This window comes from Herpailurus yagouaroundi, unplaced genomic scaffold (genome assembly GCF_014898765.1).
Source record: "Herpailurus yagouaroundi ecotype Mexico unplaced genomic scaffold, PumYag 28, whole genome shotgun sequence".
Classification (NCBI taxonomy): domain Eukaryota; kingdom Metazoa; phylum Chordata; class Mammalia; order Carnivora; family Felidae; genus Herpailurus; species Herpailurus yagouaroundi.
Window position 1 is genome coordinate 128849203 of NW_024412376.1, and position 24863 is coordinate 128874065.

Sequence of the window (24863 nt, forward strand, 5' to 3'; positions counted from 1 at the left end):
AGTGATTTGATCTGACGTGTCCTGTAGGAATAAGATGGCAGCGGTGAGAACAAGAAAAACTGTGACAGGAAATTGGCCAGGAAGTGACAGACAGTGAGGATGTTAAGTGAGATGATGGAAATGGTTTGCAAATGGACATAGCTGAGATACAGCAGGGTGGAAGCAACAGATTGGACCTTGGGACAAAAGAGATGTAGAGGCAAAACTGCCTACAAGTATATCCCTATTGACTTGGAGAATGATGGCTTTTGTTAACAGCTGTGTAAGGAGGAGAATCTGGTTTTAGGAAAAACAGATAATAGGGAAATAAGGGTCATGTCAGGAGTATCTGGCTGGGTGGGCATCCAGAGACAAATGCTTAGTAAGTAATTACAAATATTTTTCTGAGCTCAATAAATTGGGATTTTAGATATTTAAGCTGTCACATCAGTGAGTTGGTCAAAACTCAAGGAATCTTTCTAGCTCACTAGAGGCAAGAGAGCAACTGGTGAGGGAATAGCAAAAAGACCAAAAGAAGAGCAATAATGAAAAACTTGGGGGCAGGTCTTGGAAGTCTTGAAGTCGAGGTCGGTCACCACTCTTAAATCATGCAGAGAAGTGAGGAGTATAGATTGAGAACCAGCAACAGTGCCGTTAATTTTGGACAGAGCTGTTTTAGGAAAGTACCATGGGCGGCAGCCAGGGTTTTGGAGACCGAGGTGTAAATGGTGAGGGAGTAGAGGAAACCAAAGAGGTGAAGTGTGAGAGGACCGGTTTGAGGACAAAACCAAGGGGAAGGAACCCATGGAGAGGGAAGACTGAAGATTCGCTAAAAGCAGGGATCAAAGTCTGAAAAGAGTGTGCAGCAATAAAATTAAATGCATACGTGGAGAGACTGGCCTTCAAAAGAGGAGAAAACCTCCCTCAGAGTTAAATGGAAGGTAGGAAGACAGAAGCTTAAGGATTCGATGCACGACACTGAGGAATTTGGTTGTTTGGTCTCCACTTTTGAGTAAGAAAGGAAATGACATCATAATTTGGCTATTGTTGAAAGTGTTGCTATAAACATTGGGGTACAGGTGCTCCTATCCACCAGCACTCCTGTATCCCTTGGGTAAGTTTCTAGCAGTGCTATTGCTGGGTCATAGGGTAGATCTATTTTTAACTTTTGGGGGAACCTCCACACTGTTTTCCAAAGCGGCCAAATTATGGAAAGAGCCTAAATGTCCATCAACTGATGAATGGATAAAGAAATTGTGGTTTATATACACAATGGAGTACTACGTGGCAATGAGAAAGAATGAAATATGGCCCTTTGTAGCAACATGGATGGAACTGGAGAGTGTGATGCTAAGTGAAATAAGTCATACAGAGAAAGACAGATACCGTATGTTTTCACTCTTATGTGGATCCTGAAAAACTTAACAGAAGACTATGGGGGCGGGGAAGGGAAAAAAAAAAGTTTGAGAGGGAGGGAGACAAACCATAAAAGACTCTTAAAAACTGAGAACACAAAATTGCACCAGCATTCTTCTCAAAGCTAGAACAAGCAGTCCTAAAATTTGTATGGAACCACAAAAGGCCCTGAATAGCCAAAGTAATTTTGAAGAAGAAGACCAAAGCAGGAGGCATCACAATCCCAGACTTTAGCCTCAACTACAAAGCTGTCATCATCAAGACAGCATGGTATTGGCACAAAAACAGACACATAGACCAATGGAACAGAATAGAAACTCCAGAACTAGACTCACATAAGTATGGCCAACTAATCTTTGACAAAGCAGGAAAGAACATCCAATGGAAAAAAGACAGTCTCTTTAACAAATGGTGCTGGGCGAACTGGACAGCAACATGCAGAAGGATAAAAGTAGACCACTTTCTTACACCATTCAGAAAAAAACACTCAAAATGGATAAAGGACCTGAATGTGAGACAGGAAACCATCAAAACTCTAGAGGAGAAAGCAGGAAAAAAACCTCTCTGACCTCAGCTGCAGCAATTTCTTACTTGACACATCTCCAAAGGCAAGGGAATTAAAAGCAAAAATGAACTATTGGGACCTCATGAAGATAAAAAGCTTCTGCACAGCAAAGGAAACAATCAACAAAACTAAAAGGCAACCAACAGAATGGGAAAAGATATTTGCAAATGACATATCGGACAAAGGGCTAGTATCCAAAAATCTATAAAGAGCTCACCAAACTCCACACCCAAAAAACAAATAATCCAGTGAAGAAATGGGCAGAAAACATGAATAGACACTTCTCTAATGAAGACATCCCGATGGCCATGAGGCACATGAAAAGATGCTCAACGTCGCTCCTCATCAGGGAAATACAAATCAAAACCACACTCAGATATCACCTCACGCCGGTCAGAGTGGCTAAAATGAACAAATCAGGAGACTATAGATGCTGGAGAGCATGTGGAGAAACGGGAACCCTCTTGCACTGTTGGTGGGAATGCAAACTGGTGCAGCTGCTCTTGGAAAACAGTGTGGAGATTCCTCAAAAAATTAAAAATAGACCTACCCTATGACCCAGCAATAGCACTGCTAGGAATTTACCCAAGGGATACAGGAGTGCTGATGCATAGGGGCACTTGTACCCCAATATTTATAGCAGCACTCTCAACAACAGCCAAATTATGGAAAGAGCCTAAATGTCCATCAATTGACAAAAGGATAAAGAAATTGTGGTTCATATACATAATGGAATACTACGTGGCAATGAGAAAGAATGAAATATGGCCTTTTGTAGCAACGTGGATGGAACTGGAGAGTGTTATGCTAAGTGAAATAAGTCATACAGAGAAAGACAGATACCATATGTTTTCACTCTTATGTGGATCCTGAGAAACTTAACAGAAGTCCATGGGGGAGGGGAAGGAAAAAAAAAAAGAGGTTAGAGAGGGAGAGAGCCAAAGCATAAGAGACTCTTAAAAACTGAGAACAAACTGAGGGTTGATGGGGGTTAGGAGGGAGGGGAGGGTGGGTGATGGGTATTGAGGAGGGCACCTTTTGGGATGAGCACTGGGTGTCGTATGGAAACCAGTTTGACAATAAATTTCATATTATAAAAAAGAAAGGAAATGACATAATGTGCTTTGAAAGGAGCAGGGTGGAGTGATCATGGGACATAGTCATAAATTCCGGTCTCCACATCTCACAGCACATCACAGACCTCTTTTATTTAGATCCCTAGCAAAATGGAAGAGGAAGCAATAGTGACGATGGGGCTGTTCCTTGGTGTAATGCATTTTGTCACTGCAGAGGTAACCTGAGAGCAAAAAACATGAGGAATGGAGTCTCTTCTATTTGCTGAATGCCTGTTGCACTGCAGTCTGGTTCCTCCAAAAGCACTAGACTTACATCAGACACCACCCTGTTATTTTAGAGTGTTAACGCAACTGTGTGTCATTCCCTGTGTATAAAATCTGATTTGACATAGTTCACAAAAATAGAAAACAACCAACTCTATTCTTGCAGCTTCAAATACATTAAGTTTTAACATCTCATACTGAGTTTGAATATAGAAAACATTTTATTTAGCTTAATGATATAGTCTCATGATTATGGAATACCTGGTTAAAGGGGCTTTCAGGGACATTCAGAAAATCCCATTGATCCCATCATTGCTAAAAACAACCCATTAGTATATGGTCTCATTTCATAATGACTATTAGCTGGACTTATGAAAAGGGATAAGGCAAGAAATTTCATTCTCCTGATTACCCGTATCTAAAATAAGTACAGCTATAAATATGCCAATACATATGTTGTATGATAAGGATTTTCTAGTACATGTGCTAGGGAGTGATATATGGCAGTTATTCTTGAAAAGTCAATTACAAAGAAAAAAAATACAGGTTGTCATTTCTAAGACTAGAAAATGTTATATCAGAGGGATTAAAATAACCATTCCTTAACATATAGGATAGGGGAAGCAATGGAAGTTAGATTTGGAAGGGAATTTAGGTATAATTTTATGCAATCTCTTCCCTTTAAAACTGAGGGATCCAAAGCCCAGAGGAGGAAATAGCTTACTTAAGGGCACAATCTAGTTCAGCCACAAGTCTCTTGACTCATAGTCGCTGGTGATTTCCCCTTTGCCATAATGACAAATTTCTATCAGGCTTCTGGGGAATTATTTCCAGGGCCAGAACAGTGAGTATATGAACATATACAGGTACTCAATGATTTTTTTTTAATTGGATAACTGTATCTCTGTTCTGGTCACTGATATTCTTGAGAGTTAGAAAACCATCCTCCAGCACCTAATATAGCTATATAAAGCACAATGACTTTAGAAAAATACAATTTAGAATTCACCATATATTAATCTATTCATTATTTAATAAGAATTTCCCAACAATGAATAAGGGGTTATTAGCCCATTATTGTAGATTCAGTAAATTTGTATAACTTGTGCAAGGTTAAACAATCAGAAATGCTGGAATTTGAGCCCGCTTTTGGTCCTCTGACTCCAGAAGTCATGCTTTCTTTGCTAGAGCTTATGGTTTCTCCAGGATGTTTATAACCTCCAGAAAAAGAAAAAGAAACCTGTGAGGGAAGAAGTAGGGAAGAAGACAGGGAGGAGAAGGAGATCAGAAGTGGTGTGAGGTTCTTATGGAGAATGCTGGTGCCTAAAAGAAATCAGGGTTCGCATAATAGACGAAGGATTTGTGTTTTCCTTTGGTAGATCTGTTTGCGGGCTCCAAGTCTGGGTTGGCTCCCAAGAGGAAAGAGCAAGGTTGGACAACTAGGAAGGAGGTGTTTTCTTCTAAGTGTGTTTGAAAGGCAGTGGAGTGGGAAGAGCACAACTATGGGAGTCAGGACACCTATATTTTAGTCCCAATCCCTTAGATAGACAAGGTGCTTAGAAACGGTCCTTGTCATTTTGTGCCTCAGTTTTATTTGTTTAAAATGAGGTGTGTTCAATTTCAAGATTCTCAAATGTTTTTCTTCCTTTACATCAATTCCCATTGGTAGAGGCTGCCAATAATTTGAGAAATGCCTGAAGTGAGATTCTGTAAACTGAGATTGCAAACCACTTTCTTGCCTGTAAAAACCTGATTGCCTTTTTTTTTCAATCAAAAACAACTTTTTATGCATTCTTGACTAATCACATAAAGTGATCATACATGTGATTGATTAGCTTACTAAGTTGGGTTATGAAATTATTCTCCCAGAATATTTTAGAAGAGTGATTTGTCCCTTTTATACCTTGGCTATATCTGATAGAAGTTTCATAGGTGGCAAAAAATTACAACTGATTTCTAGGGTATATACCGTTATTAATATCACCACTGATCTTGGATTAGTAGATTTCATCAGGAGTCACTATCAATACATTCATGGGAATTGTTGGTTTATTTTGCCATTTTTCTCAGAGACTTTTAGGCCAGAGATTTAAAAAAAGTTTTTTAATGTTTGTTTGTTTTTGATAGAGAGAGAGAGAGAAAACATGAGTGTGGGAGGGGCAGAGAGAGAGGGAGACACAGAATCCGAAGCAGGCTCCAGGCTCTGAGCTGTCAGCACAGAGCCTGATGTGGGGTTTGAACTCACTAACCGTAAGATCATGACCTGAGCTGAAGTCAGACACTCAACCAACTGAGCCACCCAGGTGCCCTTAGGTCAGAGATTTTAAACTAGAGTCAAAAGATTTGGGGGGTACTGAAAGAGTGAAGAAATTCCAAATATTATTTTTATCTGAATCTATTTTACTATGTAAATAAAGTCCAAATCTATCAACTACATAGTCAACCACTGGGTTAAGTTCGGAAGTTTTATCACACATCTAGCTTTTTTTTTTTTTCACTTTCATAGTGTTCTGGGGTATTTGTGAATGTACAGAAATTAATTGTATGATTTATCCTTTACCTAGAGTTTTAACTTAGTGTTGGCGGTGTGTGAAGAATTTTAGGGGACTTATAAAGACTCTAAAATAATAGGAAAATTTGGGGCATACATGAGTTTGTGGATATAGCTATCAACAGTTTCCCAAAAGGATAAGGTGACAACAAAGGTTTGTTTTCTTTTTTTTAAAGGTGACAACGAAGGTTAAAGAACCACCACTCTACATATCTTACAATAACGTCACAATTCAGGTATTTCTTTGGTAAAATGGGAAGTTGATTTGAATTTTAGTCTTAAAATTTTTAATAAACCCATAACCAAATGAGGGTTAATAATAAGTATATGATACCTCTTTTATACTTGATTCTTAAAAACAAACAAAACAAAATCCACTATGGTGCAAGTTATTGTTGATATAAATTAAAGGTAACCTAAAGAAGTGAAGATATATCATGTTCATGGATTAGAGTGTTAGATCATTTTAAGATACTGATTCTCCCCAAATTGATCTATGAGTCAATGCAATCTCAATTATAATTCCAGCAGATGCTTTCAGGTAGAAATAAACAAGCTGATTCTACAAGTTATAGGTAGAAGCAAATGGTCTAGAATATCTATAGCAATCTTAAAGAATAAATACAAAGTTGGAGGACTTACACTACTTCATGATTTATCATATAGCTATTGTAATTAAAATAGTGTGATACTGCTGGTGAATAGACAAATAGAACAATGGAATAGAATAAAGCCTAGAATTAGACACCCCCCCACCCCCACCCCCACCCCCCCACTTATCCAGTCAAAGGCACCAACACAATCTGGTGTGAGAAGAAAAATCTTTTCAATAAATTATAAAATTAGATATTCATATGGAAAAAAATTAAATCTCAACCTCTACCTTACATGAAACACAAAAATTAATTCCATATGGATCATATACCTAAATACAAACACTGAAAGAGAGACTTAAGGGAATGAAAACACTATGTATCTTCTCAAAGTCACTACAAAATATTTTCCTCCTACTTCAAAGTATTGTTTCCCAATTCTCTTTCATAATTAAGTAGCTATACCCAACACTTAGAGCCACTGGGTGGCTCTGAGCCACTAGCAATTTGCTAAAAAAGGATATAACTTCTACAGTTAAGTTAGATATAAAATCTGGCAAACATACATTTTCTTATTCCTATGTTTATTATTTGAAGTTTAGGGCAAATAATTCACTTACCTTGATGAACAAAGTTGCCTAGACTTAGTTCAAATGATTCCAAAAGGGTTTTTTCTGGTCTTTAATATAACTTTGTTACATAGATGAAAGTGTCTATATATTCTCCTACTTGCTTCTCTTCCCTCAGCCCATTTCCAAAAGTAAAAAATAAAACATAACAACAATAACAACAGCAGCAGCAACAGTGAATCATACAACACAAAGTCATTTACCGGAGTCCGTAGAGAACTGTTCCATCAGGATGCAGTCGGATCATTCGATTCTTCACTGTAACCCCATGCACAAATGATTTCTTGTCATTCAGAAAGTAGGTGTCTGGCACCCAGAGTTGGTCAGCTACCCTGTTGTCTAGCGTGAGATTTAGTGGGATTCCAGAATAAGAAAGCCTTTTGTCTTTCCAAGATTGCTGGAAATACATGGTGAGTGTATAATCCTGTGAAGTAAAGGAAACAAAAAATTGGACTCTCATCATCGTCATCAAAGGCCTTCTGTATGAAGGTGATAGTACGTAGTATTGTGTAATCCCAGAGATCCACTGTCCTGCTGTCCCTGAAGAAGTTAAACCTGAATACACTGAAATTTTCACCTCCAAGTATGGGACAACCAGTAGGTTAGAAGTGTTGGAGTAATAATTGAATGCATGGACAAGAATTCCCTCCAATGTAGGGTAAATCCATTTAAATGAATTTTAAGTTTTGAAGTTAAGGTCATGATCACGAGGAGGGCCACAAAGGAAAGTTGTACTGAAAGATCCATGTTCACAAAAATTAACATCTGGATATTATAGTTATGGTACCATTTTGGAGGGGAATGTGTGTTCAATAATAACTTAAAAATTTATGCACTTAAAAGGAGAGGGTGTTTTCTAAATTGCCTCTTGAATGAATACTGCTGTTTGTCTTATAAGCGTCATCAATTACCATTATCTGGATCTTTCTAGCAAATTACAACTTGTCTAATCATACGAAAAATCACCTTTGGATGGAGATAATCATTTGGCCTGAGAACTGAAATCAGCTGTGGAACTGCTCAACCATTTCTCTCTTACCTCACTCTTGCTTTGCTTTAGAAATTGGTTTGACGTCAGAGTTGGGTTTGTATTTGAGTTTGTTTCCAAACCTCTTGTACAAGATAACACTAAGGACTTCCCTTTTTGCATTTTTTTTCTGCCCAGGTTTCCCCTGGCAGTGAGAGTCAGGAAGATTTGGGTTCAATAAATAGATCAAGCTACTGGAAAGGGACTGTGATGATTATCTTAGAGTTTTAGTTGTTGTGTGTTTTTAAAGAACTTCATTAATATAAAGTGTAATTGTCCATTAAAAAATGGTAGCAGTAAAATCATAAAGTCTTTAAGATGTGAGTCTCAGAGTTCCCTTTTTCTTTTAAAGGTTATTTATCTGTCAGTAGTGATTGTGAATATTTTAGCGACAGTTAAGAAAACACTACAAACTCCTGAACAATGTTTGTGTCCTGCCATTGTTGCATATACCACTAATTGAGAAACATTGATTCACATCATGCCTTACATCTGGGCAAACCGCACTTTATATAGATCCCTTTATGGATCTGTATGCCATTTCTGAAATATCCCAAAATATAAGACAATATTCATTCTGGATAATGAGCTCCAATGTCCTTTAACCATTATATTCAAGAACACTCACCCTGTTTACTCAAGTGGCATCTTGCAATAATTCAAAGCCATTCTTTCTTGTTCAATGACAAGGACATTAGCTCTTCACTATTAATCACACAATATCCCTTAAAGTTCTAAAATCTCCTTCCACTTTACCTTCATTTAACAGAAAAGAAAATCCACAGGGTTACATACACTTCCTTTCTCAACCGCTACTATTCTCATTTGCATTCTCTTCAATTTTTTTACCATAGCACCTTTTTGGAGGAAAAATGAATTGAACAGATTCTGGGCCTTAGATTTCAAAATACCTTGATTCCAAAGCCTATGACATGTAGACCTATGTAACATGAGTAACTAACTTAACCCCTTGTATCTCTGATGCCTCGTTTTTTAAAATTAATTAATTAATTAATTAATCTTAAATTTGTTTAACATCTATTTATTTTTGAGAGACAGAGCACAAGTGGGGGTGGGGCAGATAGAGAATGAGATAGAATCCAAAGCAGGCTCCAGGCTCTGAGCTGTCAGCACAGAGCCCAACACCGGGCTCAGAACGACAAACCATGAGATCATGACCTGAGCCGAAGTCTGATGCTTAAATGACTGAGCCACCCAGATGCCCAATCAGATGCCTCATTTTAAAGATGAAAATAATATCATTTACTAGCACTCACAATGTATTGTGAACATTACTTGGGAAATTATGGTGAAAGCTCTTTAGAAACTGTAATATGCTAAACAAACATATGATCTTCAAAATTATTGCTATTTAAAGATTGATATCATACTTCCAAATTACTTTGAGTGTGCATATTCATTTTCATAAGCATTTCTATTTTTAAAGAGATGTTTATGAAAAAAAACTTACAGGCAGAAGGACCCCAATGACCACGAAAATAAGCAATTGTCTGTGATCAATTGTAAGTCTGGGTGTTCGGTTCTTATTTGTAATTCAGCCAATGTAAGAAAAGTAATAACTATCCAAAGACATGTTATTGTAAACTTTGCCATGATGATCAGCACAGTCAGCAGTGGAAAACATGTTTTAGTACTCATGCTGAATAGCCATTAGCTCCCAGACCTTCACAGGTGATACAAAGGATTTCCTCACAATGAGAACATGGGGCAAAATCCTTACACCAACTTTCCCTCAATAAAGTTTTAATATGTGATGGGGAAAAACTTATAAGGGATTATAATGGCAAACAATACTCTGGTAATAAATGCTATAATTAAAATATGAGTTTGTGGTAAGTAAACAACGGAGAGTAGAAAGGAAGAAATAATGTAAACATGAGTAGTCTGCGTAGATTTGAGTGTGCGTGTGTGTGTATGTGTGTGTGTGAGTGTGTGTGTGTGTGTGTGTGTGTGTGTGTGTGTGCATTTGCATAGACTTTTCCCTTTCCCTTTCTGGAAACTGTTTTGTTTCCCATAAAGACAGAATTCTACACATGCAGTGAGATCTTTGCTCTCCACAACTCGCTCTTTTTTTTACTAAATAAGGACTAAACTTCGCATCATGCTTCTAAATTAGAGCAGTAATTTACCCTATTTTCCAGAAGAAGTAATTCAGTGAAAATGTACTTATGCTTGTATGTTACATTTGGAAGTGGGTGATGTGGCACAAGTAGTTTTCTGCACTTGTCTTAGGTATGTCTAGCATTATTATCTTAATCCATGACATTCCCATGATAAATGAACATATGGACATATGAGATTGATATCCTTAATGAAAACTTTTGGAAGAGAATGGTAGTTTGGTTGTGGTGATAATGATGATTATGGAAAGATACAAAATACAGCCGTGTCTCTTTTGTACTATCTGTATGATGGCACGAGCATCACAATAATCTCTTTCTCCTGGAAAAGGCTCTGTGGTTTTTGTAGTCTTTCCAACCCCATCACATTTTGTTCTTACAACCTCACGAGACAAGCAAATTCTCTCTGAGAGAATTTACTATTTACAGGTCAGAGAAACGATGTACTGTATTTTAAAGAAATTATTCTTGGGGCGCCTGGGTGGCGCAGTCGGTTAAGCGTCCGACTTCAGCCAGGTCACGATCTCGCGCTCCGTGAGTTCGAGCCCCGCGTCAGGCTCTGGGCTGATGGCTCAGAGCCTGGAGCCTGTTTCCGATTCTGTGTCTCCCTCTCTCTCTGCCCCTCCCCCGTTCATGCTCTGTCTCTCTCTGTCCCAAAAATAAATAAACGTTGGAAAAAAAATTAAAAAAAATAAAAATAAAAAAAAGAAATTATTCTTTCTATCTGCATCTTAATAGTAATATTAACAATGACATCTGAATATAGTAAAAGTCTATGACTTGTTTTGGTATACTACGTTTATAGACAGAAAAGCTTAAAACTGCTGCATTTTGTTGTCTTGTACACCAGATTTTCTATTATTTCTTTATGAATCAAGGTGCAAGCACTCAAGGGAGAATGGAAAATCTTGCAGAAAGAAATTAAAGGTAGCAATACGTTGAACAAGAACACTAAAGCCTTTTCTCTTCTGGGTGTATTTACAAGTATTCAACCAGCTTTCTCAAGTATGCAAGCTACTCTGAGAGAGGAAGAAGAGCAACGGATTTAGAAACTATGGGCCATCGGGGATTCTCTGACACTGAAGCAAATTAATGGGATTAACGGGTTTGAGTTGGCTAATGAAATTGGTCAGGCTGATTCAGGCATGAGAGAATGTGATTCATTGAGGAAAAGCAAGACAGATGATACCAAATCAGTAGTGCTCCATTAGACTCCAAAAGGACATATTTTTTATAAACCTAAAAACATTAAGGGAATAAGAAATTATTTATCATAAAAAAAAAACCATGGGGGAGGGGAAGGAAAAAAAAAGAGATGGAGGGAGCCAAACCATAAGAGACTCTTAAAAACTGAGAACAAACTGAGGGTTGATGGGGGGTGGGAGGGAGAGGAGGGTGGGTGATGGGTATTGAGGAGGGCACCTGTTGGGATGAGCACTGGGTGTTGTATGGAAACCAATTTGACAATAAATTTCATATTAAAAAAATAAATAAAAAAATAATTCTTGTGGAGAACAAGGGTTAAATCAGTGGTTTCAAACTCAAGGCAATGTTGCTCCCAGAGGACACATAGCAACGTCTGGAGATGGTTTTGGTTGTCACAACTGGGAGTGATGATATGTGCTACTGGCATCTGTGGGCGGAGGCCAGGGGTGCTCCCTCTCAACACACACGTAATGCACTACCCAGCACAGACCCCACAACAAAGAATTATCTGGCTCAAAATGTTAATAGTGCCAAAGCTAAGAAACCCTGCCTTAGATGAAAATATCCTTCCTTTTAATATCAATAAAATATTTCAAAATCCTCTACCATTATTTACCATGAAAATTGTGTATATTCACTGGTCTACTTAGGCTTTTAACATATTCCTCAAAACTTTGTGCTAGGGAATTCTGACATTGGATGGTTTATAATTTGCCACTTTACCATAAGAAATCATTTGGTAAAAATGCATTATCTTGCATTGGAATAGGGAAAAAGAGTTGTGTGTTTTATTGGGGTATGCCTGTGACTAGAATGAGCTCTTAGATGTTATGCTGGGCTAAAAAAGTGGTCTTTTATGAGCTGCCTCCACAACCAGCACATCTCGGGCTGGTTGACTTGTTAGTGAAGAGACAAAATATTGCTTTAACGTCTAGTAATATTGCATTCACACAGAAGGATCATACGAACAATCCCTTCTTTTCAAACTGTTCTCAGGAAAGGGGATGTGTGTGTGTGTGTGTGTGTGTGTGTGTGTGTGTGTGTGTTCGTGTGTATAAAACAACCAGTGCTCTCGCACACATTTATATTTTATCTTTCACCAGTTCGAACATACACTATAAAGCATCCCAACCACAAATCCGTGTTCCCTGTAAAATATTCATGCCAGTTTAGTTGAACTCTAATATGTGCTCTTTCCAAAGCTAAGGCTGCTTTTCCTAAGAGCTGATTGTGGTAGAGCTGTGCGTCATTGCCTGCCAGTTCTGTGGTCCCTTCTAGGATGGAAACTGCCCTGCCTGCTGACCGAACAAGGCCACAATGAAATCTCATGATCCTGTCCCGCCCCACCCCCCACCACCACCTTGGGAACAGAGAGTAGATACCTAATTTAAAAGCAGCTGATCCACAGGCAGGAAATAAACCTGTGCCTGGATCAAAAAGATGAGATGAACCAATCGGAGCCCTCTCTCAGAAATTAGCTCTTGCATAAAGAATCTGACAGGAGCTGTAGGACTAAGTGCAAAAGTCATGACATAGCACTAGGGCTGCACTGCTATTATGAGGTTATGAGAGAAGAGAGACTATGAAAAAAAGAGGAAGCCAGCCTACACATAAAGGGACCAGAGAAAGGGAAATACAGCCGTAAGAGGAAGAGTGTGACATTGTGAGAGAATGAACAACTGAGTTCATGAAGCCTTTTTTTTTTTAAATTTTTTTTCCAACGTTTATTTATTTTTGGGACAGAGAGAGACAGAGCATGAACGGGGGAGGGGCAGAGAGAGAGGGAGACACAGAATCGGAAACAGGCTCCAGGCTCTGAGCCATCAGCCCAGAGCCCGACGCGGGGCTCGAACTCACGGACCGCGAGATCGTGACCTGGCTGAAGTCGGACGCTTAACCGACTGCGCCACCCAGGCGCCCCTCATGAAGCCTTTTTACTTCTTATTTCTAGTTCTCATGAGGTCTGGACATGTGGACATGTTCAATACTTTAACCTCTTAGGAGCCCTCTTTATATCATTGCAATAAACTCTGCTTTCTTTGTGCTGGTTAACTTCATTTTTATTTTCTCCAACCAGAAAAAAGCCACAATAATGATGCTGATCAACATCCATATCAGAATATAATTAAGAAAAAATTACACATATTAAGGAAACCCAACAAAAACCTCAGTCATCTGGCCTATCTTCCCGATTTCAGAAAAGGGAGGTATTATGAGAAATTTGAGACCCAGAGATGGCAAATGACCGAAAAACAAAAAGAGAGACGTATTTGGCTTTGTTTATTAACTGGAAGAGCAAAGAGAGAGGAGGAAAAGACATTTAACTTTAATCAAGACGACTCCCTATCTAACGCAATGACAATTCTGAAGAAAAGTAACCTGGAAATTGATTCAAAGGATACAGGAGTGCTTATTCATAGAGACACATGTACCCCAATGTCTACAGCAGTGATTTCAACAATAGCCAAATTATGGAAAGAGTCTAAATGTCCATCAACTGATGAATGTATAAAGAGATGTGGCTTATATATACGATGGAATACTACTTGGCAATGAGAAAGAATGAAATCATGCCATTTGCAGCAATGTGGATGGAACTGGGAGGTATTATGCTAAGTGAAATAAGTCACTCAGAGAAAGACAGATATCATATGTTTTCACTCATATGTGGATCTTGAGAAATTTAACAGAAGACCATGGGGAAAGGGAAGGGGAAAAATAGTTACAAACAGAGAGGGAGGGAGGCAAACCATAAAAGAGTCTTAAATACAGAGAACAAACTAAGGGTGGATGGGGGTGGGGGAAGAGGAGAAAATGGGTGATGAGTATTAAGGAGGGCACTTGTTGGGATGAGCACTGGGTGTTGTATGTAAGCGATGAACCACGGAATCTACCCCCGAAACCAAGAGCATACTGTACATATTGTATATTAGCCAATTTGACAATAAATTAGATTTAAAAAAAAGTAACCTGGAGACTAGGTGTGTATGCTGGCAACAAGGAGTATAGCTTATAAAGATAGGGGGAAACAACCCACACAACACGCATCTCATGCAAACAAAATGTAGTGGAAAATGGTCTGATAAATAAACCAATTTAAGTTGCAATTGAAATGAACCACACAACATCTGTTTCTAATGCAACCTCCTGCTTAAATGAATGTTTCTGTATCAGTGTCACTGTTAAATACATTCTGCCATGGAAATTCGTTATTGTGTCTCCAGGTTTGCTGTTAATTTATAATCTTTTATCTTAACATCGTCTGCTATTAACTGTTAATATATGTTTGTTGTGCTTACTCCTTAGCCATGTTTTGCTACAGTACCTTTAAAATACATGCACTGTCATTGTTTCCAAAGCCCATATTCTCATTTATTATTGACTTTTTGCCCACACACTGGAGCCTTGCACTATGCCTCAGAGAACATAGTCTTCTTTACCTTTGCCATATCCTAAATAACCCCATTTGGTTTATCCATCTGGGCAGTCAGGCTTTTTGTCAGTCTTGAGTTTTGTTCTGAACAATTCTAGAGTCAATCAACCTCATGGGAAAACAGAAACAGCGAGTTACGGGCTTGTACCAAATCAGAGGCACCTAAGAAAATCACACAGGCCGTTGTGATCACTGTGATACATAAACACACAGATGACATGGGATGTGACAACTAGAGAATGCACTTGGGTTCTGATGCAATCACCTACGAGACTATTGGAAGTACTATTGGAGACCGAGACTGTACAATATAAGAATTTCAGCATTTGTAATCTAAAATTTTTTTAATGTTTATTTATTTTTGAGAGACAGACAGAGACAGAACATGAATGGGGGAGGGGCAGAGAAAGAGGGAAACACAGAATCCGAAACAGGCTCCAGGCTCTGAGTTGTCAGCACAGAGCCCAACACAGGGCCTGAACCCACAAACCGTGAGATCATGACCTGAGCCAAAGTCAGATGTGTAACCGACTAAGCCATCTAGGCACACCTCAGCATTTGTAACCTAATATCTACTGTAGAAGGTACAAAGACATATTGCCTTTAAAAATATAAAAACATTTTTCTACACAACAAATCCAATTTCTTCAAATGGATGTGATAAAATTAATGTTTCATCCAGTGTCAGTTTAAATGTCTTATGTTCTAAAGTTTAAATAATCAGAAGCTCAAATAGAGTTGTTTCCATGGTAAGATATATTGAAATGTTGGGCCCGCAGCAGGGACAATTTTCTAGAAACTTCTGAGGCAAAAAGATCTTAGGGTATTAGAATGACTGAGTCACTGTGTCAACATTTAATGGTTTTTTACTATGCTTAATGAGTTGTATTATGCCAAATGCTGAGGAGAAAAAGTTGAATAACACATTTTTCCTGCCTGCCTCCAGGAACTCATAGGTCAGTGGGTGAGACTCAGCACTATTAGTCCCAAGCTGTCCTGCTGTTCTCTGTAGTCTTCTTCTCAGCTCTTCCTTTACCTGTGTAACCAGATTCCTGCATGAAATTTCCTCCACTTCAAATACTCTGAAGCAGAGTAGTTCCTCCCATCTTCATTGGTAGCTGCCTACTCAAGGAGACAAGATTATTGAGTAGGAGGGTGTCGGTTTAACAAGCTCTGGCATTCACCTAGGTAATAGATAGATAAATCAGAGTTGACTTAACACAGCACTGAAGAGAAGAGAGGAGGAAAAACGTGTGCAGCAGTGAAGTTAGAAGAGAGCATCGGCTATGACCACTGGGTTTCTGACGTAAGTGAGTAGAGAGGTAACAATAAGAATTGAAGATTTGGGGCTGAGGATGACTAATGGTTTTCAGGCTGGTGTGTGTTGTGGGTGTCAGTGGCATTTGCACATTGAGATGCCAAGTAAGTAGTTATGGGCCAGAATATAGGAAGATAGGGCTCAGGGGGAAACAGAGCCATGTGAGTCATGAGTGATAGATGAAGTCATGGGAATGAATTGGCTCACCATGGAGACAGTAGAAGGTGAGAAGATAGAACCCCTGGGAAATTTGATTCTGTGATTAGTCACTCACTCCTTTGAGCTCCCACAACACTGTTCTCCCACTTTGATTGTAGCACTTGCAATTCTTTCTCAGTCCCACTGGATTCTGAGCTCCCCAAGGGCAAAGGATTTTTATTTTGTTTTTAATTTTTAGGCCCTGGCATAGTGTGCAGTGGAGAGCACAAACATGCTAGCTGAACGTGAATTAAGTAGTGTTGTGTGTCTGTAGCACTGGATATAAGCACTAAGTGTGTTAGTCCAAATTCATCTTGCCACGTTCCAATTTTCTGAAAAAAACGTGTCATCCTTAGATAACATACATGGGGACTTACAGTTAACTAAAATAATTTCCAATCCAGAGTATTTTTGCTCTAACTATTCAAGATTAATGGGTCTATAACTCCCACTAACATATGTAACTGATAAATCTCCGGGAAATGAGAAAAGCACATGGAGTTTAAAACAAACTTACGTTTTAGGGCTGAAGTCACAGTGACTTTCTACAAAATACTAAGAGACATATTTTGAAATATATCAAATGAAATTTCATTGATGGTTTCAGTAGTAACTTCTCATTTTGGAAGCATAAGGCTATTTACACCAAAGCTTTAAAAATGGACCGTATTCAGTGAAACTTTTGAGCTCATTTACAAATTAGTCAATATTGAAAGTTATCAGTAAAATACTAGATTGGTGATTAATTCATCAAGAGAATCATAAATGTTACTGATGTTTAAAACCACATAATTAATTACATATATATGACACACTAAGTTTTTTCAAACTTCCTTAGTTCCAGAGATCCCTAGGAAACCAATGTTTCCATTTTCTCTAATATCTCAGTAAGAGCAGAAGTAAAAACATGTGCATGGAGTGGAACATTCAGAATGTGGTAGTTTTGGCTGACCATCCTGAGTTGAACTATGATTATATGACCAGGATGGTAACCATTATGTGGTATGCATGGCAATTCAAGAAAACTAAACTATAAGGTGATGTAAGCTTGGGAAAAAAACATGAGAATCAGAATCAAACTAAAGTTCTGTTAAAACACACACTACTTAGAAGAGATGGAAAAAACTTTGCGATCATTTTCTAGCCCAGGAAGGTAGTCTTCTTTCGTGAATTGTGATCTTTTAATGTGAATAGAGCTTAAAAGGGAACAGTCAGTATAAAGTAAGGAGGGGAATTGAGGAGGGCACTTGTTGGGATGAGCACTGGGTGTTGTATGGAAACCAATCTGACAACAAATTATATTAAAAAGATACATGTATATGTGTATATAAAGTAAGGATTCTATTATGTTTTGTGGGAGGAGAATTAGATATTAGGAACTTTTCCCCCCAAGTCAGATGGTGCATTCATATTTATTTATTTATATTTAAATTCAAGTTCGTTAATTTTTTTAATGTTTATTTATTTTTTTCTGGAGGGGGGGACAGAGAGAAAGGGAGACACAGAATCTGAAGCAGTCTCTAGACTCTGAGCTGTCATTAGAGTGTGACACAGGGCTCAAACTCATGCACCCCAAGATCATGACCTGAGCTGAAGTCGGAGGCTTAACAGATTGAGTCACCCAGGTGCTCCTCAATTCAAGTTAGTTAACATAGAGTGTAGCATTGATTTCAGGAGCAGAATTTAGTGATTCATCACTTACATATCACACCCAGTGCTCATCTCAACAAGTGCCCTCCTTAATGCCCATCACCCATTTAGCCCACCCTCCCCACCTCCACACCAGCAACCTTCAATTTGTTCTCTGTATTTAAGAGTCCCTTATGGTTTGCCTCCCTCTCTGTTTTTATCTCATTTTATTTTTCCTTCCTTTCCCCTATGTCCCTCTGTTTTGTTTCTTAAATTCCGTATATATTGAAATCATATGATATTTGTCTTTCCCTGACTGACTTATTTCACTTAGGATAATACACTCTAATTCCATCCATGTTGTTGCAATTGGCAAGATTTCATTCTTTTTGATGACTGAGTAAGGAACTCTTAACTTTTTTTTAAATGTTTATTTATTTTTGAGAGAGAGACAGTGTGTGAGCAAGGGAGGAGCAGAGAGAGAGACACACACACACACACAGAATCTGAAGCAGGTTCCAGACTCCTAGCTGTCAGCACAGAACTCAACGCAGGGCTCAAACTCATGAATTGTGAGATCAAGACTTAGGCTGCAGTCAGATGCTCAACTGACTGAGCCACCCAGGAGCCCCAGGAACTCTTAACTTAAAACTAATAGGGTGAAAAGGAGAGACTGTTATGGGATACAATGATAGCTCTCTCAAGAGCCAAGAATTTCTGATATCTCTTAGAGCTGTCACTTACCCTTCCAGGAAGGAATCCTATAGAAACTCTCAGGAACTTTATTTTCAGACTTTCTAACAGGAAGATGGATTTCCATCAAATTATCCATCAGATTGTCATCCTAAAGAGACCATGGATAATGGTCTCTTGGGTGTCCCTGGGGGACTCTCAAAATAGAATGCGTAGCCAAATTAAATGCTCAAATGTCAACTTTATCATGTTTGCCTTCTTGCTCCATTCTCTCTTTTCTGTACCGTCTTCCTTTGCTTAGTTTTCTTTTAATTTTCCTTTTAGAGATAATCATTATCAACATTTTGGTGGCTAGTTTTTCTATCTACTTAAAAAAATAAGATCATTTTATATATACTACTTTTCATCAAGAAAAGTATTACTTCTACACAGCTATTTATTTATTCATTTGCTTGTTTGTTTATTGTTTATCAAGATCTCATTCTTCCTCTATCCTACTTTCTTTCACTAATTGGTAACTTGGTGAGCAACATTTTATATGTTTGCTCATACTCATACAATTATATAGGAACATATATATGTATAGATGGGACTTTTATCATTGTTTTTTCAAAAGTAGCATTATATATATTCACTTCTATGAATCTTTCTTTTATTAATGAACAGCACAGAAATTCCTCCAAATCGATGGGTAGAGATATAACATTCCATTTGGTGGTTATACAGTGTACTATAATATAGAAATTAATCATATTCTATTAATGGCCACGAAGAACATTTCAGGGTTTTTTAAACAACTAAAAACAACATTGAAATAAATATTTTTTGATAGATAGATAGATAGATAGATGGATAGATAGGTAGATCACAAGTACTGGTGTTTCAGTTCATCTTTTGCCTTGTGTGATGCTATGCTCTGGAGCTTAATATGGAAACTTGCTAAGACAAATAAAAATAAAACCACAGACTGCTCCTTTAGTACTATAATTTTCTTTTTTTTTTTTAATTTTTTTTTCAACGTTTATTTATTTTTGGGACAGAGAGAGACAGAGCATGAACGGGCGAGGGGCAGAGAGAGAGGGAGACACAGAATCGGAAACAGGCTCCAGACTCTGAGCCATCAGCCCAGAGCCCGACGCGGGGCTCGAACTCACGGACCGCGAGATCGTGACCTGGCTGAAGTCAGACGCTCAACCGACTGCGCCACCCAGGCGCCCCTATAATTTTCTAAATATTAAACTAAATTCAAATTTATAAAAAGCATTAACTAAGTAAGGTATCTTAAAGTCAAGTTTATAGAACTAAAGAGCTACATCAATATCCATACTGGCCATCCCTGGTGGCTCAAACTCGTTGAGCATCTGTTCAAACTTCTCTTGGTCTTTGACTGGATCCGGCTAAAAAGTGACTTGGCAGACCTGGCTGCAGAGAAGGACCTTGGCAATGGTATACCATTTAATGAGAAAAACAAAACAATAATGAAACTTCAAAGTCTAGGAATTTCTTTGGTAGTATAGAAAAAGTGGTTTGTGGATTGTAAAGTTAATAATTCTGATAAACTTAATAGTCCTCTAATACAATTTCATAGTCATTGGTCATATCAAACATGCATATCTAAAGAGATTTGCATTAAGGATATACACTGGACCCAACTAGGAGTAAAACCTCCATGCTAACACAATGCTAAAACAAATTGACCCATCAACTAAGTCTTTGGCAAAAACAGAACTAAGATAGTTGGAATCTAGTTAAAGATTTATTGCTCACTAGTCCTGTGATCTTAGAACAAATTTGTCAATTATTCTGAAATTCAATCTCCTTGTCTGTGTGAAGGGCAGAAAAACCATGAAGAAGTCTGTTGTAACAGTAAATCAAAATTATGTATGTAATAGTCCTAAAAATATTTAAAAACTATATGTGAATAAATGAGGAAAACAAAGTAGCTTTAAACATGTCACAGGACAATGAAATGCCTAATATATATTTGTACTCTCTTTAGCTGAGTTATCAATGCCCCTCTCTAAATACTTAATAAGAGTTGCCTATTACTGAACGTTTACCTGTAGTAGGTGCTTTCTATATGTTATATTGTTTAAACTTCACAGCACCTTTATGAAGTTGGAATTAGTATTCTCTTTTTATAAATGAGACTCTGAGTTTATGAAATGCCCAAAATGACTCCGCTCAAAAAACGTCAGATTTGTGATTTGAACCCACATCTGTCTGACTTTAAACTCCTAGTTCTTTCCAGTATATAACAAGCAACGGCTTAAGTATGTATCATAAGCACGAAAGGTTTTTCTCCTAGGACATGGTTTTTGTCTCCTGGCTAAGGCTGACTTCTGACTTGCTTTATTATGGATTAATCATTAACAATCAGTTCTAATGTAGACTTTTCAGTCCTCTCTGATGTTTTATCCATGAATTCTCCTTCATCAGCTGTTGCTGGTAAGGAACACCACTGCCATGCTCTTATCTGTGTGCAGCTGACATCCCCACAGAATGCTAAATACAATCAATTGTCCATCACTGCCCTGGATGATTCTTCCGATGTTAGCTGAGGGAAAGACAACATTTTCGTTCTACGATATCCTCAAGGAGTATAGGAAGTAGGATAATTTTCTTTTGGTAGGATGGCTTCCCATTCAAAAGCCTGCCAAAGTATTTTACTACTTCTAAGTGAAAGCCTTCTTAATCATTGCCTGTGGTAGCAACTGCATTTTCCTTGCTGGCAGTTATTTCTAAGTAACAGTAAGATGAAAGGCAAACATGGCAAGTGCCTAGAGGTTAAGGATCTTTTAATTTAGATTGTGTGCGCTTGATAACACTCTAGGAGAAGAGAGCACATACATTTGTTGAGGGTGGGAGCTACTAGGCTTTACTTCTTTGCCTCCGGCACCGGATGATGGAATGCTGAATGAAACAACTATTCATGGCCCCAAACAGAATCACGCCCACCCACACTTAAGTCTGCTTCTCTACCTCCACCCCCATCTCCATTCCCCATGTTGATCAAATCAGAAGCTAAAAATCTTTCTGGACTCTTTTCTCTGTCTCAATTTCCATATTAAATGAGTCAGTAAAACCTGACCTTTCTATTTCATGAAAATATCTCTTTATTCCATCCACAGATGCTACGATTTAGTTTGGCATTTATCATTTCTCACCTGATAAACTGTAAGCGGCTTCTAACTAGTCCTCTACTTTTGGTCTTGTTCTTCTTCCCTAATGCATTTTGATATATGGCAGGTAAAGTGGCATTTCCATTTTTAAAAATCGCATGATGAATATGTTGCTCCCAAGGTTAAACTTTGGTGGTCCCTCCAAGTTGTGAAGATAAAAATACAAATTGCCCAAGGGCAAACAATGTGCTTCCTTTGTTCCTATTTCTCTAATTGCACTTCCTTACTCGATTCCTTTTCCACTCTATCATCCAGCCACGCTTGTCTTCTCTCAGTTCCTCAGACACGGTATTTCCTCTTGCTGTGAAGTCCTCTTGTCCTAGAACAATCATTCTTCTTCTCTCGCCCCTGGCCACGCCCTACTGATCCAGGCCTCAGATTGGAAGCCAAATTGTACCTTTCTATCCCTAATCAGGAAAGAGAAAGTTTGGGTTTGGTCTCTCCTATTGCTCCCCCAGGACCCTCTCTTCATAACCTGTATTTCTCTGCAAGGAAAACTGGCTGGGTGCTCTTCCATTTCCTCCACCAGCCTGTGAGCTCCATGAAGACATATCTATTTTGTTACTCCCTGTGCTGAGGACAAGGCCTGCAGCCCAGAGGGTATCTAACAACTTGCTGAATGAAGCAATAAATTGTTGAGAGGAGGGGTAAATCCAGAGGGAGACAGCCCAGTTAAGATTGTAGCAGAGGTGAAACATACTAGGAATCTGAATGGCGGCAGAGTAGGAGTAGCCTAAGGAGAGGAGCAAGAAACAAAACATTGGAAGGAAAGAGAATGGATTTAAACTGGTTGCTGGGAATATGAGAAATAAAGAAAACAAGGCAATCACTAGAGGAGTACCAGAATTCAGGGAAAAGTTGATGTATTTATGCTGGACATTAATTCAAAGAGCTTGAAGTGGAGATATAAGTATTGTAACTGATCGTGAGATAAGTAGATAGATATCAGGGGCTTATATTTAATAAGCCCTCATCAACTCTATGGGGACAGAATTAAATGAGATTATCAAAGTGAATGTATCAAAGATAGAGGCAAGACAAGGGTGTAGGACAGAAGCTTGGTGCATATCAGTCTTCCCCCACCCACCACCTTGCGCTGGCTAAATGCCAAAATGCTCTTTCGGTGTGTGAATGCAGGGCAATTGATCAATTATCACTCAAGAGGAGAGATGGGGTATTAGTAACTATGAACAGTCTGAATATCAAAATCTACAGATAAGCTCCAAACCCATTTTTACAAAATTCTAATATTTAGCTGAGAAAACTGTTTTCTCATGTAAAGTGAAAGATGTCAAGGACAACTAAGACTCACTTCGTAAACTATATCATTTTGTTTATTTTTAGTGTGTCTTATCCACTCCTAAGGGAGGTGTATGTTTCAAAGTTAGGCATCAGCAACAAAAATGACCCAGAAAAAGAAATTGCCTTGAATAATTTACCACCCAGCCAATCAAGTTTCTAATTAAATTGTGGAGTCACACACCAACATGTTCCTTTTAAGCATATTTAAAATGTATTAATTTAGTCATGTGCTAGCCTTTTCCTTGTCATAAAATTTTTCTAGATATATTACTTAAAAAACTCACATGGGGATTTGGTTTGCTAATGAGAATAAACCTAAGGATCTGGAGAAGTGGGTTTTAGATCTATGGATAATCTTTGTCAAATCAAATTCCCAGACAGTGAGCAATTTCATCTAGTAAAATGAGGGGGTTGCCTAGATCAATGATTCTCACACTCCGTGTATGTAATTAACGTCAGGACCACTTGGACTACTGAATGTGATTCTAAGGAGCACCATCCTGAAATTTACATTTTTTGGATGAAGGCTTCCAAGAACATTATTATGCTTCTTTAATTCTCAGATCATAATTCAAGAAATGGTGACGTGGGTATTTTTCTTCAAAATCCTAAATGATCCATGTCTATGCTTTCATTAGTCCTATAAAATCTGTATCTGTTCCTGTCTCTATCTACTTATTTAGTTAGTGATGAGAGAGAGAGAGAGAGAGAGAGAGAGAGAGAGAGAGCGCATGAGTAGGGGAGAGGGGCAGAGGTAGAGGAAGAGAGAGAATCTTAAGCAGGCTCCATGCTCAGTGTGGAGCCCGACAAGGGGCTGGATCTCACTACCAAGAGATCATGACCAGAGCTGAAATCAAGAGTTAGAAGCTTAACCAATGAGCCACCCAGGTGGCCCCCTGTCTCCACTTACAATGTCATTCCCTATTTTATCAATTTCCTTTTGTGTTGTCTTTTCACTGAAGCAAAACAAATATGAGCCTTGGAAACTTCTCTTAGTGTTGCTCTACAAGAAACACATTTTCTTGAATAACAAGAGGAAAAGGGAAGGATAGAGACAAAAAGTAAAGGAGAGAAGGTCCTTTATCTTTACTTTCACGTACTGTGTATTTTCCTGCCCTTCCAACTCACTACTTTTAGCTTAGCACATTTGTTTTATTTTATTTTATGTTTTATTTTTTAAAATTTACATCCAAATTAGTTAGCATATAGTGCAACAATGATTTCAGGAGTAGATTCCTTAGCGCCCCTCACCCATTTAGCTCACATTTGTTTTTAAAACATGTAACTCAGAAGCATACTGAAATTTGAATCCCTAGCTCAGATGTGAGTGGAAATAAAGGATCAACAAGTAATATGGCCACTGAAACAATATCTGCAAGAATAATGCAGATTTTATTTTTGAAGAGCAGCTTGAGTTCTTTCCAATTCTTCATACCTCATCTGTGGCCATTTCTCCATCCTGAATATGGAAGAGACTGAAGGACAAGGACAAGGGAGGTCTTGTATAAAAACATCACAGAGAGCCTTAGGAAGAAAAAAACACACACTATGCTGATGTATTTTTTCATCTGCATGGAGCAATGTGTATTTTGGTTCAGTGTTAAAAATCCTCAAGCTATTTCTCTCATGTCACAAGTTTAAGGAGTTATCTATGAATGAGT

The 24863-nt window shown here is 38.2% G+C and overlaps 1 protein-coding gene across 1 annotated transcript in view; it reads right to left on the reverse strand.

Annotated features, from left to right (window-relative positions):
- Positions 1–24863, reverse strand: part of GABRB1 (gamma-aminobutyric acid type A receptor subunit beta1) — a 390272-nt gene that overhangs the window by 244071 nt on the left and 121338 nt on the right. Inside the window, exon 4 of the mRNA XM_040484497.1 lies at positions 7277–7497. Within this exon, the coding sequence (XP_040340431.1) occupies positions 7277–7497 (221 nt within the window). The remainder of the gene's footprint in view (positions 1–7276; positions 7498–24863) is intronic.